Source organism: Theropithecus gelada, chromosome 5 (genome assembly GCF_003255815.1).
Source record: "Theropithecus gelada isolate Dixy chromosome 5, Tgel_1.0, whole genome shotgun sequence".
In the NCBI taxonomy this organism is placed as follows: domain Eukaryota; kingdom Metazoa; phylum Chordata; class Mammalia; order Primates; family Cercopithecidae; genus Theropithecus; species Theropithecus gelada.
Genome location: NC_037672.1, coordinates 102024335 through 102042967, shown reverse-complemented (window position 1 = coordinate 102042967; position 18633 = coordinate 102024335). Strand labels below are relative to the sequence as shown.

The following is an 18633-nucleotide window of genomic DNA, read 5'->3' as shown; positions in this document are numbered from 1 at the left end:
AAAAAAAAAAAAAAAAAAAAAAAAAAAAAAAAAAAAAAAAAAAAAACTTTAGGTTTCCATTTAATCCGAGAAAAATATTTGGATATTTTAAGAATGAAAAGTGTTTCCAGTGATGAAAGAAATACAAGTTGTCTGGCTTTTCAAATTCTTAAATAATAGATTGCTGAAGTATTTCTCTATATTTTGTTTAGTCTCAGTCATCTACTTTTCTGAATTAATAGTTAAGTTTTGCATAGTCAGACTTATAGATTGATAAATACAGAACAATTTAATAAAATAGCCTGTGAGATTGAAAATTGAAAGGCATGCAAAAAGAACAGGCATTTGATCCATGTTTGCTCCAGTTGGAACATTGTTTAACAGGTTCTAGACTGAAGATCCATGGTGGGGTGGAAACATTGTTGGAATATTCTGGATACAAAGTATCTTTCTGGATACAAAGTAAATCATTATACTATTTGAGTGTTTCTCAGGCGTAGGTTGAAAGTGTGCTTTTCAGAAAGTTGTCTAAAGTTGTTGGTGCTCTTAGAATTTACTGCTCAACCTCAATTGGACAGATTGTCTGAATATGCAGGAAACATTTCACTTTAATTTGCTCTGAAAAAGCTTGACCTAATGTCCTACTGTTCAATATGAGTGGATATGCTTTAATTTCTCAAATTTATTTTTACTCGCATTATGCAAAATACCAAAAATAAATGCTTGCATTTGTCATATAGAAATATCTAGTTAAAGTCATGAGTTAAATTCAAGATTTATTTGAAGGGCCATGTAAATATACAAATTGGAGAAAGGACTAATTCTTTTATAGTTTCTCTTTATTCCCAGATTAGTTTGTAAAAAAGCAAAAATGAACTGAAAATAAAATCTAAATTTTATTAGTAATGTGACTTTTAGTCACTGATTAACATGTCAGATGACCTTAGGTGGGGCAGCAGGGTGTTCTAGGAAGCATAATCTTTTATAAAAAATTGTTTTCAAGAAAGTATATATTTTTTGTAATCCATGTAAATTTTGAGAATTTTGTGCATGTGTAATTTTGTTCCTTCATTTGTGCTTCAGTGTTTCTGCCCATTTTTAACATACTTTTAAATCTAGCATTTTGCTATTAGTCTTAGGATTTTCAAAATATTGGGGGAGGGGCGTAAGAGTGATTTTATCCTTGAGTCATATCTTGTTCCATCACATGCAAACACCTGTCCTGAAATTGAATTATTCTTTGGGGTAATCAAAAAGCCTCCCTCCATTCAGCATCTTACGTTTTCTGTTGTTTATTGAGTTATGTTGTACCATACTTCAGATGCGACAGCCATTTAATAATGTTGAAGACTTAGCTCTGCAGGGGCTAAAAGGGTCCCAGCAGGCTTGTTAACTTCTACTGTAAAACGTTATGAGAAATATTTTTTCCTCTGTGAAACTTCTGGGCTTTCTCTTAATTTATTTTAAGAACATGAGAATCCATAGCTAGGTATGAAATCAAGCCTGCTGAATTTTTTGGCTTCCTCTTTCTTAATCTTTAACCCATTTATTTCCCACTACATTTTTTACTAAAGAGACTGTGGCAAAGCAAGCAATTACTTTTTCAAAGACCTCATATTCAAGATGTATTTCTTTGGTTTATAATAAACGACATAAATTATATTCAGGAAATAGATGACTAAGCTCCTAGATTTTAATTTCTTTTTATTTAAAATTTTATGTGCTCCATGTGACCAGATAGATACAAAATTGTAAAAAGAGCCACTAGTATCAAGTAACTTAACAGTTGAACAATGTTAGGTACATCAGCATAACTTCTCTGAACTTTATTTCCTCATCAATAAGATGAAAGTAATATCAACCTACCTTATAACGTTTTAATATGGTATGTAGTTTAATACTGTTGGCAAACTAAAAGATGCTATATAATTTCTCAGTCCAGTTTTAAAACCATCAATAAAAATGGAGAATAAGGCAACCGTATTTATAGATAACAAACCAACAGGTTACTTATAGTTTTCAGACATTAAAGTCCAGATGTCCATTAGTGGTGTGTGGTTTTTGAATATTTGTTTTAATCACGCAGTTGGCAAAGATATGGCTTGAGTTTACTTGGAAAGAGATAAATCTAATTGAACATGTTTTCCTTGTTCCTGTACTTGCATTGTCAAATGTCTTAGGAAACTGAGCATATTATCCAGCGAAGTCAGTCAATGTGGTGAGCCAATTTCAATTATTTAGTGCTCTTTCTCCTTCCTTACCACAGACATATCACCACTATTAATTTTTATATATTTCTTTTTTTTTTTTTTTTTTTTTTTTTTTTGAGACGGAGTCTCGCTGTGCTCCCAGGCTGGAGTGCAGTGGCGTGATCTCGGCTCACTGCAAGCTCAGCCTCCCGGGTTCACGCCATTCTCCCGCCTCAGCCTCCCAAGTAGCTGAGACTACAGGCGCCCGCCACCACGCCCGGCTAGTTTTTTGTATTTTTAGTAGAGACGGGGTTTCACCATGTTAGCCAGGATAGTCTCGATCTTCTGACCTCATGATCCACCCGCCTCGGCCTCCCAAAGTGCTGGGATTACAGGCTTGAGCCACCGCGCCCGGCCATTTTTATATATTTCAATAGATGTGTGTGTATGTTTCACATTACTAACCCAATGCTTTTATTTGACTATTATATTTCCAAGACACAGAGATATTCTAAATGTGAATTTGTGAAGTCAAGAGAATTTTTGTAAGAAAGAAATGAATTCCAGTTGGAAAACTTGTGTAACAAATATTGGAAAGTGAACATATTTAACAAATTTGGAAAATTGGAAAATATATACATATAAGTATACATAGGAAATAAAACAGGTAGATAATCATTTTACATAAAAAGTAAAGTAGCTATATGAAGTTTTTCTGTTTGTTTTTGGCTAAAAACAGAATATTTTTAAAAATGAGGACAGTTACTAAGCATTAATAGGAATAGCTGGTGTTTTTCTGGGGAAAAATAGTGATAAGCCCTAAAAGATTTGTAATGCTGACCAAGAAAGATGAGAAACAAAGGAGAAAGGAATATTTAAGCCAGAATCCAATGCAGTGTATAGAAAGAACTTTGACAAGATGGAATTATGGATTTATGCTTTGCTTCAGCTGTTATAAGAGTTTTTTCAGATGATAGAAAATATTTTTTTAAAAGATGTATTTTTTTAATGACGACCCAATACTTTTGGTATGAGAGTCAGCTGAGGCTTGAGTGGAGTGGCAGATGAGTTAGAGATAAGGAAAAACAGATTGTGTTATAGCTGATGTTATTATTTTTACTTATGCATTTGAAACATTTGGTAGAATAATTCCAAAGTGTAACTAAAAGAGAATACTTCCAAGATGGGTGGAAAATGGTATCCCATTTGTGTCTCTTCTGCATTAAAATTCATATTTTAGAAAACGTTCTTGAGAAAGTAAAGTGTCAGACTATGGGAAAGACGGTGCTGAAAGTGCTGTTTCTTGCCCAAAGACTAAAAGACAAAAGTCAAAAAACCCACACCAAACCACAACTGGATTATTGGTAATACTATAATGATAGGGATCAAGAAGGATGAGGAAAGAAAGGGATATATGTTTGTAGATTAGGAAAAATTATGGACATTTCTATTTCAGCAAATCTGGCAAATGCCAGAGAAGATATATTTTCTCCAAAATTTAGAGAATGAGACAAGATTAAATACATTTTTAAGTGAATAGAAGACCATATGAATTTAATCATTTGGAAATGGCAAGAACTAGTGTGGGTGAATCGGGGTAGAAAAATAACTATGCTTGGGAATAACTTCTCTATTGGCAATGCTTTTTTTAAAAAACTAGGATAAAATAGAGAAGTGATTATCTTAATGGAGTGAAGATAAGAAAAAAAGGATAAAATTAACAGTCATATGTAGATGTATAAGAAGTGAAAAGTTGTGGAGTCTTCCATTAAACATGAAATATTTTGTATGCTCTACCTTTAGTCCATGAAAAACAAGAGAGAGAATATTGGCTTGTTTCCATCATAGGAAAAATACATTAGCTCTTCTTTGTAATGCTGCTATATGTAGAGTTAAATTCATCATGAAGTGGAGTGGTTTTAGATTTTCCTCATGTGATTCTTTTCACATGAATTCATTTTTCTATAGTATGGAGGTATGTTTATCAAACTGCTGGTGACAGTATGTTGGTGGTCCATGAAACCAATGTTTTAACTTACCATCATGATTTTTTAGAAAGTAGATTAGAATAGAATGGAGCAGAAAATGTATGAGCTTATCACATGTAGTAATAGCAAGTACTGTTCAACTTCTGTTTCAGTTATGTACACTTAAAGAAATGTATGTGTGTCTATGTGCTGAGTTGCTGTGTAAAATGTATTTATAACTTTTGGTTGCAGTCAAGTTTGAAAAACACTAATCTAGCAACAGCAGCATCACTATTGAACAAGTCTGTAGAAGGAAAGAAATTATATTTGAACGATGTTAACAAGATACAGAGTAAAATTGAAATGTTTCTACAAATAGTGTACTTTTACTTATTCCAGGCAGGTCTATACCTATGCTGCCTATTCATGAATATATGGTATTAATTAGCACATAGTAAACCCTTGATAAATTCAATTCAATTTAACAAATGTTTAGGTGGAACTGTTATCTTCCAAGACTTAAGTTCCATGTATACATACATATGTGTATACCAATATATATGTACATGCATATATACACACATACACACATCCTGGCTTAAAGAACCTTAAATGTTCTTTATTCCTGCTCTGTTTACAATACACATGTAATTCTCTAGCTCTAGGTCTTAGTCCTTAGTCCATATATGTGTGTATATATATATGGAACTATATATATGTGTATATATATTTTTTTTCCTTGAGACAGGGTCTTGGTCTGTTGCCCAGTCTGGAGTGCAGTGGCATGATCTCAGCTCACTGCAACTTCTACTTCCTGGGTTCTAGCTATTCTCATGCCTCAGCCTCCTGAGCAGCTGGGATTACAGGCGTGCACCATGATGCCTGGCTAATTTTTGTATTTTTTTAGTAGAGATGGGGTTTCACCATGTTGGTCAGGCTGGTCTTGAACTCCTGACCTCATGCAATCCACCCACCCCAGCCTCCCACAGTGCTGGGATTATAGGCATGAGCCACCACACCCGGCCTCCCTATTTGTATTTTAAATTTTCAGTCCAAGAAATGGACAAATGGCCACATTTAAACTAACATTGAAATTTTAGAAAATTCTGTAAGCAATCTCACACCTATTTAAAAGCTTTAGAATTCCTTGACTCATCCTTGGTTTAGTTCTCCACATCTAGATAAGTAACACAGACTAATATGATCTCTGCCTTGCTACCTCATGTGATTCTGTAGTATTATATTTTCTGTTTTATTTCAAGGCATATTTTACAGAGTGCTGGAAAACTTTGTTTTACCTGAATAAGAGAAAAGATTATATTGGAAGAGAGAAAGAAGGGAAGGAAGGAAGGAAGGGAGGGAGGGAGGGAGGGAGGGATAGAGGGAAGATAAAAGCAAGGAAGAGAGGAAGGAAATACAGGAAGGTTACAGGATTGCTACTCTTTAAGGGAAATCAGAAAGGGGCATATTGGCAAAAAGAAATGGCATACTTAAGGTCATCTTGAGTCTGGTTTAAATAAGAAATGAGAAGCAATAGTTAATGTCTCAGAATTTATGGAAAGGTGTCATGGGTCTGGGTTTAGATCCACTAGAACCACTAAGCATTGTTTTTTTGTTTTGTTTTGTTTGTTTGTTTGTTTTTGTTTTTGTTTTTTCATTTACCATGATGGAAAATCTAGTTTCAGGAAAACTAGTATGTTTTCAGGATTTTTTAAAAAATATTTTTAAAAGTAATTTTCAAGTCTGCAATCTGCAATTAGAAACATAGAAAGGCCAAGATGGGAAAATGAGCGCTCGAAACTAATGACAGTGTTTAGGGAGCTCGAGGCTATCCAACTCCTATAATAAACTGATAGTACAAAATATCAGTGTACTTTTTAAGTAATCATAAGGAGAATTTCTAAGAAAATACAGAATCGGGTATATAAAAAAGGCTACCGAAGAATGATGATGTGAATGATATCAATCACTACATCTTATAAATCCTATGGTGAAAAATTAAACGTATTAATTTCCTTTGTTAGTTATTTGACTATCTGAATGTGGCTATGTTCTACATAGATTTATATACTCTGGATGGAGCACATGATACTTACAGAAAAAGAGGTAGTTCATGAAAACTTCCTGAGGAGAAATTAGAATCTAAATACTTGAGAATTTGTTCCAGCATAAGAGCAAATGCCTACCATGATGTTATGGTAGTGGAAAATGCTTAATAGTATTTATCTTCTTGATGAGATAGATGAACCAAAGTATATTTCTAAACAGTTAAGAAACATGTAAAGACTTGATAAAAATTAAATTATTATTGACCGTATATTTTTCAATTTTATTATTTTAAAAGATAATTAAGAGAAAAGACCGAAAGTCAAAGTCAGAGTGATTGTGAATTTGAGCATTCCATATGATGGCAATTGAAAGGAAGGAATAAAGGGAGGGAGGGAAGGTGGGAGCGAAGGAAGGAAGGAAGGAAGGAAGGAAGGAAGGAAGGAAGGAGAAAAGGAGGGAGGGAGGGACAACAAAAGCTACATGTTATTCTTAGAACTATAGTTTTAATCAAAGTAAATTATTTTGGTGATAGCATCTAGTTGACAGAAATATTTAGAATTAATGTTTTCTAAATTCCTTTCAGTAGTTCATAAACGTAAAACATGCTGTGAATTTTAGGTGGAGTCTGTCCCAGTGGTTGTATGGTTCATAACAGATTCTGAGCCACATGAAGTTCAGTGACTACATCCAAAATGCTACTTGACTTAGCCTAGCAGGAAAATTTCTATTAAACTTATTTTCGCTTTTATGTAATTAAGAAATAAATATTTCTCAGATCTCAGAACTGTAATAATAAAAGAGATACACCATATTGATTTGCTTATGGAGGTTAAGTGTAACTACTTTATTTTCATATAAATTAGAGGGTGTCCAAATCATAGCTTTGATAGTCAGGTTAAACATTGCCTCCGAAGATAAAGTGATTTCTCATTTTCTAGTATTTTATATCAATATTTACACTGACTGCTTTAAAATTAACCAGATCTTCAAAAGTGTCCAACCACTTGGTCTGGAAAAGACTACTCATTGTTTTTCAATGGCTAATTCACAGTGAACTCACCTAATGCTATATTGCTGCATTCAACAGGAATTACTTGAGAAGAAGTTGAATTGTTGAACTTTTATACACACATATATATTCATATATATGCACACATATTTATTTAGAGTCTATAACCACATATATTTATTCATATGTATACATGCAAATGAAATATGAACATAGGAATATATATAAATATTTTCAACCATTCTTGAAGATGTAGTATTGATTTTATTAACCTAATTTTTACTTTATAAATCTTAATTTTACTTCTAATTTTCTTTCACATTCTCTCTTACACATAAGGTTAAATATATAAAATTGTTTTGATAAATACCTTTTAAATTTGTGAATTATTGAAAGATTTTCCTCTTTCTGTTTACCATGGTACCACCATGCTATGTTTTATTTTTATATGGGTGAGAACATTTTAACCACTAAAGTACCCATTTATAATACACTAAATTTACTTATTTGTTAGAATGATGTGGTTTGAAGTATTTTTACCAAATTTAACTGAAATAGAATTATACACACATAGTATTATCAAGAGACTTGCTTAACTAGTTACGTTAGATCTATGGCCAAAATTGGGTATATTTTTTGGTCACTTCTGGACCAGTGTGAATCGTGGTGTTAATCTGTCTATCATTTTACCTCCCACCAACCCACTCCCACCCTGTACACACATTCTCCTTTAGACATCTGTTTTCATGACAAGCTTTATCACCATATGGACTTGACTTAGTGCCTTTACAACATAATATGTAAAGTCCTCTTTCCATTTGCAAAAGTTAGCTAGGTTTACCTCCTAAAGTCACACTGTCACAGTCTAAAATCATGTTGTCACAGTGGTGATGGTGACTGTGGTGGTTGCAGTGTAGGAGTGCAAGGCAAAGAGAGCAACAGGAGTAACAGCCAAGGGAGAATCAATTATCAATGAAAAGGCCATCTCTAGTTCTCCATCATTAATTGGAGAAATCTTGGTCACAAATGGCAATTTGGAAACCAAAATATGGAATGTTTCCTATAATAATATTTAAAGCCTCCAAAAGTTATGTCATAAAAATTATCTAGTTATTTGGTACTTCCCCCTTTTTAAATAGGGGTCTAATATTCCAGTTAGTGGATGATGTTGAAAGTTGTTTTTAGTTTATATTTGGGTAATGACCAAAATAAGGTGTGATTATACCAAAGACATACAGTTATGTAATAAATGAATCTGGATTATGGGAAAAATTAATCTGCTATACATTAAATACATAATATGGATTTATTACAACACAGAAGAAAAAAGTGAGGTATAATTTAAAAAATGGAAACAGTATATACTTACATTACTCCAAATATTAAATTTAGATATTATTAATAAAATCTTATCTTGTTTATAATAGCAATAAATTATTGGACGGTGTGATTATCATTAATGGTTCTCTTATATTATTAGCCTATACTTTACCAGTGTTTTCTAATAACTCTATTTTAGTTACTAGACTATGATTCCTAAAATTTATCACTTACAAATGGAATATAGAAACATCTTTCTGCTAAAAACTTGTTGGGGAGGTGTTCACCTTTGCTTGGCATTATTTTATATCATAATTATTAATTATTCAAAGATTCATATTACTATGCATTAACGTGTGTCAGTCTGGTTGTTCATATTCACAATACTGTATATGTAATACAACTTTCCATTTCTCCAAGTAGATTTTGAAATTTTGTCAGTAACATAATCAAGAACCTGTATAACAATGTTTTAGCATTCTTCATGAATCAAATCAGAAAAAAAGGTAGTTTTTTTCACCATAAGGAACCTTCTTGCATTTGTTCATCCAGAAATTTCTGAAGTTTGAAAGTTTTATATATAGCCACAAATGAAATCTATATAATTGAATAACTAAAGGCAAACAATGGGGTCCATTATTATGTTTTGTCATATTTATTTGCATACTTTCTACTGCAGAATTTCAGTGATTCATTAAGGTCTTTGCATTCTAGTGTGAAATGATAGACTTGAATACAGTGAAGGTTTCCAGTAGCAAGGCCTCAGATGCCCAGAAGTCTAAGAAACTTATAGTGGGCCTCCTCAGGCCGGGCGCGGTGGCTCAAGCCTGTAATCCCAGCACTTTGGGAGGCCGAGGCGGGTGGATCACGAGGTCAGGAGATCGAGACTATCCTGGCTAACATGGTGAAACCCCGTCTCTACTAAAAATACAAAAAACTAGCCGGGCGTGGTGGCGGGCGCCTGTAGTCTCAGCTACTTGGGAGGCTGAGGCGGGAGAATGGCGTGAACCCGGGGGGCGGAGCTTGCAGTGAGCCGAGATCACGCCACTGCACTCCAGCCTGGGAGACACAGCGAGACTCCGTCTCAAAAAAAAAAAAAAAAAAAAAAAAAAAAAAAAAAAAAAAAAAAGAAACTTATAGTGGGCCTCCTCATAGTGAAAACAATATTTCAAAAGGTTATACAATAGGTGGTGTTGGCTAACTACAGCCTAAAATAACCCTAAGTTTGGTTGGGATAAAAGCATGCTTCACGATTATATGGGAATCATAAAATGATTTCATGACTTTTGTTTCTTTAATAAGAAATGGGAAAACAGGAAATTATTTTTGATTAGTATAGAAATAATGGTATCCCCAAATAGTGACCTCCAGTTGGAAATCATGAGAGCCGTCTTGTTCCACAGTAGAATTTTGAAGGCCTAGGTGAGTCACTGAAATTTTTGATTTGAAAGTATATGAATAAATATTGGAAAGATAGGTTTAACTCTAGTTCTAGACATTTCTAGGGTCATAATCATGATCTCAATTTAAAATTGTATGTAAGGTGAATTTCAGCATCAAAAGTTATCATTAATTTCCTTTTTGAAATCTCAGGTCTAATATTGTTATAAGTTTTAAGTGCAATTTTGTAAATATTGCTACATTTTACACACTGTACCTAGATATGAATGGCCAATCCACATATCCTCATATGTACAGAGTTAGAGATACCCCATTTTCAGCTTTTAGGAGCTGATGTTTTATTAGACTTGACATACTTATGACAAGAATATGTAGATGCATTCTTCACCTGATGATACCACTTTCCATGTGACTTCTTCACAGGTATGAAAAGAGAAACATGCTAAAATCCTTAAGGTGAAAGCCTTTCGTATTCTTTATTATTTTAGGTTGTTTAATTATTTCTTCACTGCTGATTTAATGAAAATCAAACTGAAATATATATCTTCCAGGGACATTATTAATTTTTAAATTTATTTTTAAAAGTAAATATAAAATGTACTTGGACTTGGATTTTATCATTCTTTTATTCAAGGAAATTCCCTTATTTTTCATGTAATTTAGGGAGAAACCGAAGACTCCTTTAGACTTGAGGGTAGTGTTGTACCTGGCCTGTGTAGGGATGAGTTCTGTGGAACACTGTGCTTTACAGCAGTACCGGAAAGAGAGCTGGGGCTGCAGGTTTCTCCACAGGCCTCCTGGGAGCAAGATGGCTGTGTGTCAGTGTTTGCACCTGCATGAACAGTGAAGGCTGCCTTAAACAATGCTGATCAACTCAATTCTATTCTTTACCTCCCCACCCCCTTCTCTTCAGGGGAATCTGGCTTTCCTGTCACTCAGGATAAAGATCCCCTGCAAGCAACACTGAGATCCAGAAAGTCACTGTAATCTCATCAAGAGTGTGAATCCCTAGCTGGGACTTTGAATTTATATAATCCAAAGGTAGCTAGCTGGTCAGGGTATTTAATCTCCCACATTGGTGTGCTGAGCCCCTGCACCATTTAAAAACAAGTCTTCTTACAGGGATAACCTCATTAGTTGACAGAATGAAAAAATACGTGTCCTCAAATTAGTATAAACTTAGTTAGACACCTATAGTTTTAACTCCACATTTTATCTATGAAAACATTGTTGCTTCACCCAGCTTGGCTGAAACAAACTCATGCTTCACCCAGCTTGGCTGAAACAAACTCAATCAGTCCTAAAGTACATTTCCATTGTTCCTGATGAAAAGTGGGCAGGAGATTAAATATACATCTGTTTTGGGTAGACTACAGGCCCCTAAAGAGTTTTGACACTTAAAATCCTGAAATACAACTGTTAGTTACAGAAACCTTACTACAAATTTCTGGTGTGTGCCTTGATTATTTTCTAATTACTGCACCAGTAGTTTTCCTAATTTTTCTCACATATTTTATTTGGTGATTTCCCAACTAATCGTTTTTAGGCTTTTTGACCTCAAGGATCTTAACATAAGGAAGAAATAATTTTTAAAAGAGGCTTCCCTGCTTACCTTCTCACTTCTCCTGCAATAAACTGTCCATATTCTTACATCTGGGGATGCATACTGGTCTCAATGTATGCATAGTAATATCACGATGCACAGTAATATCACGTAAGTGTAGAAAACCTTTGCTCTGCTTTTCTCATGTTTGCATTGTTTAATTAATTTTTACTGCTAACAGGTATTGAGAAATGATTATCTTTTTCCCACAACAATGACCTTTGACCCTAAGTGGCATTTGATGAGCTTGCTTTTTCTAAATGTTGCAAATAAAATTGAATAACTGAAAGGGGCACAGGAGGAGCAAGAATTGGAAAAGAGATTTAAAAGTATATCTAAGACATAAGGACTTCATCTCATTTAAAAAATGTACTCCATATATTTTTGCTGTTTATCTTCGTAAACATATATGTTTATCAAGATACAAGATTACATAAGTATATATTTATAATCTTGTTTCCAGTTGGCATCTGAGAGTAAGTTGGCATCTCTGTGTCATACATATACACATAAATGTGAATATATATGAATATATATGCACATGTTTATTTTTCATATGTGAATCTGTAACCATAGATCTATAATTGCATGAATATGCTTGGATCTAACTTATCTCGTTAGAAATGACTACATTTATATAAGTGTGCATACTTATATAAAATTTATTCTTAGTTGGCATCAGCCAGTGAGTTAGCATCTGGTATAAACTTTTAAGTTTTCATTTATTGCTTTTGTGTGTGTATAAGGCATGAATATTAGAATGGGAATGTTCTTGTTACTTCATATAGCTTCCTAATAATGATTAAATTAATGTAATCAAAGCATATAATTATTAACTTTATTCAAAAGTTAACTTTAGAGAGTAGTGAAGAGGTTTTTCTTACCAACTAAATCAAATGATAGAGATTCAGGTATGCATACTGAGCTGGAAAGGAGAAAACCGATGAAACCATCAGGAGTAAGGCATAACATATTAATAAGATCAGTACAATTTCCATGGGAATAGTGAACTTTTTTGTTTTTGCTTTTAGGAAACTCTGCTCGGGTAGATTTGTTCTGTATACGTATATGCAAACTTGGAGTAGGTAGATAGTAATTTGTCAATGATTTGTTCTTAATACAGTCATTTTGAAATTTATTGTGTTTGTTGTTAGGACAGTCTTTTTAACACTTATTTTAGTACAGATAGTGAAAAGCAGGTTTGCTTTCCAAAATATTTTATTGATTTCTAATTGACATCCTAATCAATACTTTTATTACTAGATGACATAATTACAATAGGACAATGTCAACCAAATAACATGTGTGAGAAAGTAAATAAAAGCTAACCTCAATTATTAGAGGGTTTTTAGTAGAATTTTGTATTTATTTTCTGAAATCCAAAAGTCAAGTGCTATTAACAATGTTTTAAGATGCATTACAAGAAATGTGTGTATATGTATGTGTTCATGTGTTTTTGTTTACCTAGTAAATATATTGGCACTTACATTCAGCACATCAATTTATATACTTATTTATCCTTAGCAGCCATTTTACGATTTATACAGGCTTGTTGGGCTGGTCTAAGGAATAAAATCAACTTTCTTTTACAGGAGAATGTATTCTTAGCTTGTTGTTTCTTGCATATCTTCACTGTATATTCATGTGATTGTTTTATGTATACCATTAGAATACATTTTAAAGAAGGATATGGCATGAGGAATTATTGGATGTTAATGTACATAGAAAATTCAAACTTAAATACCATTTACCTCACAAGAAAACCTCGTAGTAACTATAAGCTTTTTGTTAGGAGGATTGTTTATACTTTGGTGCTAGCTTGATACTTCTTTGGAGAAACCATTTATAGGATGTTTACAATTCGATAGGGTGGTTATTCTTCATTGAATATCATTGGTTAGCTTTATATATATATTTGCTTTATATATATATTAATTTGTTGAAAATAGAAACTCACTTTGAAACAGTGATATGTTTTATCAGTATAGTTCTCATTTGACTATAAAATGTGTTTAGAATTTAATAATTGATAAGTATTGCAGGTAATATTGATATTTGTTATTATTCTGTCATTTAAGAAAATCTTCAGAATAAATTACTTAACTGAATTTTGAACATCAGCTTTACATAATTGGATATGTATGTATATATTGTGATTTTTGTACATAAAACAGTGACCTAAATTTCAGTTTCAGTTTTCGGTTGCATTTTTGTTAGGGTGATTAGAAGCACAGTAATTTAATCATAGTCATTTTAACTGCATAGAATGCTTACATGTCTCACTCATGTTTAAGACCATTTGCATAGCTGATTGTGTCTTTAGAAATACAAAAATACAAAATAAATAGCTATCATTAGAAATGACTAATGTAGAAAGCTAACTAGCAAAAGTGAATCCTTTCTTTTTTCATGATGTGATTGTGCCTTCTGTGTGCGTGTTATCGTGACAGTAAGATGATCCACTCAAAATGATGTAGGCATTCTGCAAGGCAGATAAAGATTTTAAGTACCTGTGCTGACTGGTCTTCCTAATATTGGTTAAGAGGTTGAACTTTCCCTTTATTCTGCTTCCTATGTGTGTTTCAGGCTACATTTCCTATATTTTTAAACCAATGTGTTTTAATCAGTATATTCAGCAAGTTAGCATTAAATTCAATATTCTAATTATTGTCATGTTATAAGATTGATCATTTCTTCTTTTTATTAAATGTTGAAATATACAAGTCATTATGTTGTATATTGGTAGCTAAAAATATTGTTGAAGTGTAAAGGAGAAAAATCTAATTTTATATTGGCATAGAAAGAAAGCCTAACTTGTTTTCTTGCTCTTTTTTTTATAGAGAACACCTGTTCCCAGCGCTGAAGCATTCCGATGGTTCTTTTAAAGCAGTAGTATATCTTATTTTCAAGGCATTTGGAAATGAAGGGCAAACTAATGTCTTGTTTTAAGAAACTGCTTAGTCCACCACTGAAGAAAATATCCAGAAATTATTTTCACTTTACATATAGGGGTTTCTTCAAAAAAAAAAAAAAAAAAAAAAAAAAAAGGAAAAGAAAAAAAGACATAAAAATAATGTGGGAGCTTGGAGAATTGGCCAGTCTGTTTACTTTCAATACCCTGATTCTTTCTTTGATGTAATTTAGCTATAGTAGTGAAGTTGTTGTCTATTTTGAAAGTGGCTGTAAAAAATAAGTTTGGGTGAACCCCTGCTGTAAAATCATGTATCTTTGCAAAGTACATATCTATACTTCATTTTCAAATATATGTGTTTCAGTACTGTAAACTGTACAGATAGCAGCTTGTATTTTGTGTGTTTAGACACAAGGAGACAATCATGTCTGAGCATCTATGGAGATTAACAGTTTGTACACAACAGTATGGTTCTGCAAGTTAAATCTGGAGCAATAAATTTTAGCTTTAACTATTTTTTGCCAGTGGTTTAGAAGCAGCAACAGCACTGGCACCATTTTGCCATGCATCTTTCCATAGAGACTTGATGCCAAGTGTTACAAGACTAAAAGATGATGATGCATCCACCAGTTACCTTCAGTTTTATTGTTATAAGAGGGGAAGATGTTATGAAAGTTTCAATTAATCTTTTGAGCACTATATTAGAGTAGTGGTTATGCACTTGCATTGCTTACAAACGAGCTGTACAGAAGGGTATACCTCCCAAATACTTAGTGTAGTTGACTTGTCCTGGGTTGCACTGTAAGGCGGAGTACTCAGAGTAGTTGGAAAATGCAGAATCAGTTGTATAATTTTTTTTTTTTAAAAAACAGTGTTTTTTAGGCTAAAGAATAAAGTATCATATCTTAGGAGGGGGAAATTTATAACTGACTTTTTTCCCCGGCCCAACATGGGCTGTATACGTTTTATTGTTTCTTAATTGTTTTCTTATTTTTTCTGTAGGAAAAAAATCTTAATAAAAACTACCCCAATGTTTTCATTTCATGTATGATATTAAATGGGTAGTTTTAACACTTGAATATGTTGAAGGCTTCTTCCTTGAGGCAGGACTTGATATATTTTTAATTTACAAAGAATTAAACATATTCATAAAAGTGAGGCATTTTATCTCTTTTTATTTTCTTTTCTCATAGCCACCCAGTTGGACTAGTGGTCTTCCCCTAGTCCCTCAGTAAAATGCTCCATTGCTGCCATTTCCATTCTTGTCACTTGACGCTTTCATCCTGAGAAGGCAGGGCTGCAGTCTGTGGAATTTCATAAATGCAAGACATACTCCTCCCCCTACAATCTACACACAAAGGATCTGATGCTTCATAGAACCTGTGCTACCTTTTCATGTAGGAGTTGGTTTTCTTATCACAGTCAGGGTTCTTAAGACCATCCCATCAGGACAAATATTTACATTTCATTTTATTTTTGTTTGTCTCAATTATAAAGACTATTTTCAGTTTCAGGAGTAGAACAGGGTTAAGCAAAAATATGTAGTGTATAAAAGTTGCCTACTGCAACTTTTTGTTCTTTGTCCACTAGCCAGTTGATTTAACCCACTACATCCATTAGTTTGCTGAAAAATGTTAGCAAAGTAAATCACGCGAAGAAAGATAATTTGAGAAGAGAATGGGTATGGTACAATGAAAGAGGCTGTAAAAATTAGGTAAGACTAGTAAGTGAATATTTTAAAAAATTTAGTTGTAGATTTGAATGGGATATGATAGGACAGAAAAGATTTTTTAAAAAGCAGAAAGAGTGTTTCATGGTGAAAGTACTGGGGGAGGGTGGACAAAGCATGCACACATGCCAATTTGAAAATCAAGTGTAACTTACCTCACGTAGAGTATGAATACATGGTCCACAGTTATGGTCAACAAGCATTTTCAAGAAAAACTCATGATGTGTTACACCCATCCATGTTTAGAGACGAGAATTAACTGATTACAAGCTAAAATGTGCTATATACTGTATTAATTTTGAGATAGCTTTCTACTTGATGTATATTTCTTTCAGGGTTTCAATCTAGTTAGAATTTCAGCTTCTGCTGTGGGACCAATGAGAGCTGTATGAGTTTTTTTTTTTTTTCTTTTTCCATTATTTTATTTTATTTTTATCTGTTTTTTTGTTTACCAATTTGCTAATTAATTACAAGTAAGTGAAAACTTACTTTCACACTTGAATAAGCTTGCCTTGCTCTTTGGAAAATGATGATTGTTATTAATGAAGTGAAACAAACTTCTAGTCAGGCTATATTAGGCATACAATAACATAAAGATCTCATAGCAGTATACTGAGAGTCTAAAATACATTCTAGTATTGCATGTCTTGGTGTTCTTTTGTTTGTTTGCTTTTTAAAAGAACTAATGAATCTGTATATTGTAAACTGTGGTGTTTTACATGTCAATTCATTTTTTAATGAAAGAAAATTTGTTGATTACTTAAATGAGAAAGTTTAGCGTTTCATTCATTCTCTTATGTTTTTTATTCTTGACATTGTTCTTTTATACCACCCACTTTTTAATGTTTTTGGTTAAACTCCATTTATATAACGTAGGGTGCATATAAAGTTCTCATTGGTGATGTTGAAGAAAGAGATGACTCTTCTGGCCTTTCTCTAGTTTTCTTTTTCATATGTCCATGTACTGAGAACTTGTAAAGCTTATCATTATAAACCTAAGGCAGTGATTTGAAGGTTTACATTTTTCATGATTTTAAAATACCAATGAAATGTAACTTTTAAAAATTCCTCGCTGTATGCTTTATATTCACTGTCAAGAAAATTCAGAATGTAGATTGTGTGGACAACTATACACAACTTAATAATTATATATCAGATAAACTGAATAAAAAACTTTGTAAGAGTGGTTTACGCACACAGGATCTTGTCCTCCCTAGGCGTGGAAAGAGAGATGCCATAATCTGCCAGCATTTGGGGAGAGCATGGTAAATACTTGAGGCATTGATACATAGTGCAGTGAGCCAATTTCCTTTTCAATTGTCACTCAGCACCGTAACATCACGAAGAACATCATTAATGCAAACCTCTCACTAGGCCTTCAGACCAAAGTGGCTTTCCGATGGACTCTGCCTGTCTGTCTACAAGTGGAGTCAGATTCAAAGTAGAAATGTTTCCATCTTTGGGAGAGAAAATAGGAAGTCTTCCCCCACTGTAGGAGTATGTAAAGATGTCTCCTGGTTGCTTAATTCCCAACACTCAATTTCCTTCTTCTAAACACATTTATAGGGAGCGAGGGATGGTGGGCTTATTATGACTTAATATTAAGCAATCACTAAAAGAAAGAAATGTTCTGTTCCTTTCAATCAGAAACCCTGATATGTAAGTCGTGCAATTAATGCTAAAGCATATAAAGTCTTTAAGCTGATAAGTATCTGTAATCAAATAATGAAAAAAGGAAAGCCATTAAATGAACACAGTATTCAGGGTCAAATATGTTCAGCAAAAAGCCGTAGTGGGTCTTTGATCATGGTTAGATTCACAGTGATATCAAACAGTTGGTTCTCATGTAACAGCTAAATGTTTCAGATTTTTTTTTATTAAATTTGGCATTTCACACTGAGATCTGTATTCCTAGTGAATAAAAGACAGCTACTATATTAGGAGGGATTCCATTTTCACAATTGCAAAACAGATATTTCAGGAACATGGGCCACAAAATGTACTCCTTTCACAGTGTTCTCCTCTTCTGAACTGTGCAGTTATCTATTAAATTTTCTAATAGATATTTGTGTAAGGTGTATGTATGCTTGTGCAATTATTTAAAAAGCGGTTTTGGAAAACAGTGTATTTATTAAAGAAAATTACTTATGGGGCATGTACAAAACTGTAAAAAAAAAAAAAAAAAAAAGTAAAAAAAAAATCACATTCAATTTGCCCAGTAAAGTTGTTTTTGTGAAATTTCTGTGTTGTTGAATAAAGGACTTTAGTATTCAAAATATCTCTATTTTTCCATGATAAATTTTCATTTGTGGGATTTTAAGCAATGAGCATATGATCATAAAAATTTAATTTTGTTTATGATAAAAAAGTTTATAATCCTACACTTGCCCTTATGTCAGTAGAATGAGTGCTTTGTATAAGTCTTTCATAAAATACTCCAGGGATTTTTCTTTTTGTTTCTCTTTATATATTTTTT

General features: G+C 33.0%; 1 protein-coding gene across 1 annotated transcript in view; it reads left to right on the top strand.

The window, feature by feature from the left end:
- CXXC4 (CXXC finger protein 4) overlaps positions 1-18435 on the top strand; it is a 27766-nt gene extending 9331 nt beyond the window's left edge. The window contains exon 3 of the mRNA XM_025385873.1: positions 14358-18435. Within this exon, the coding sequence (XP_025241658.1) occupies positions 14358-14402 (45 nt within the window). The 3' untranslated portion in view covers positions 14403-18435. The remainder of the gene's footprint in view (positions 1-14357) is intronic.
- Positions 18436-18633: the final 198 nt, after the last annotated feature.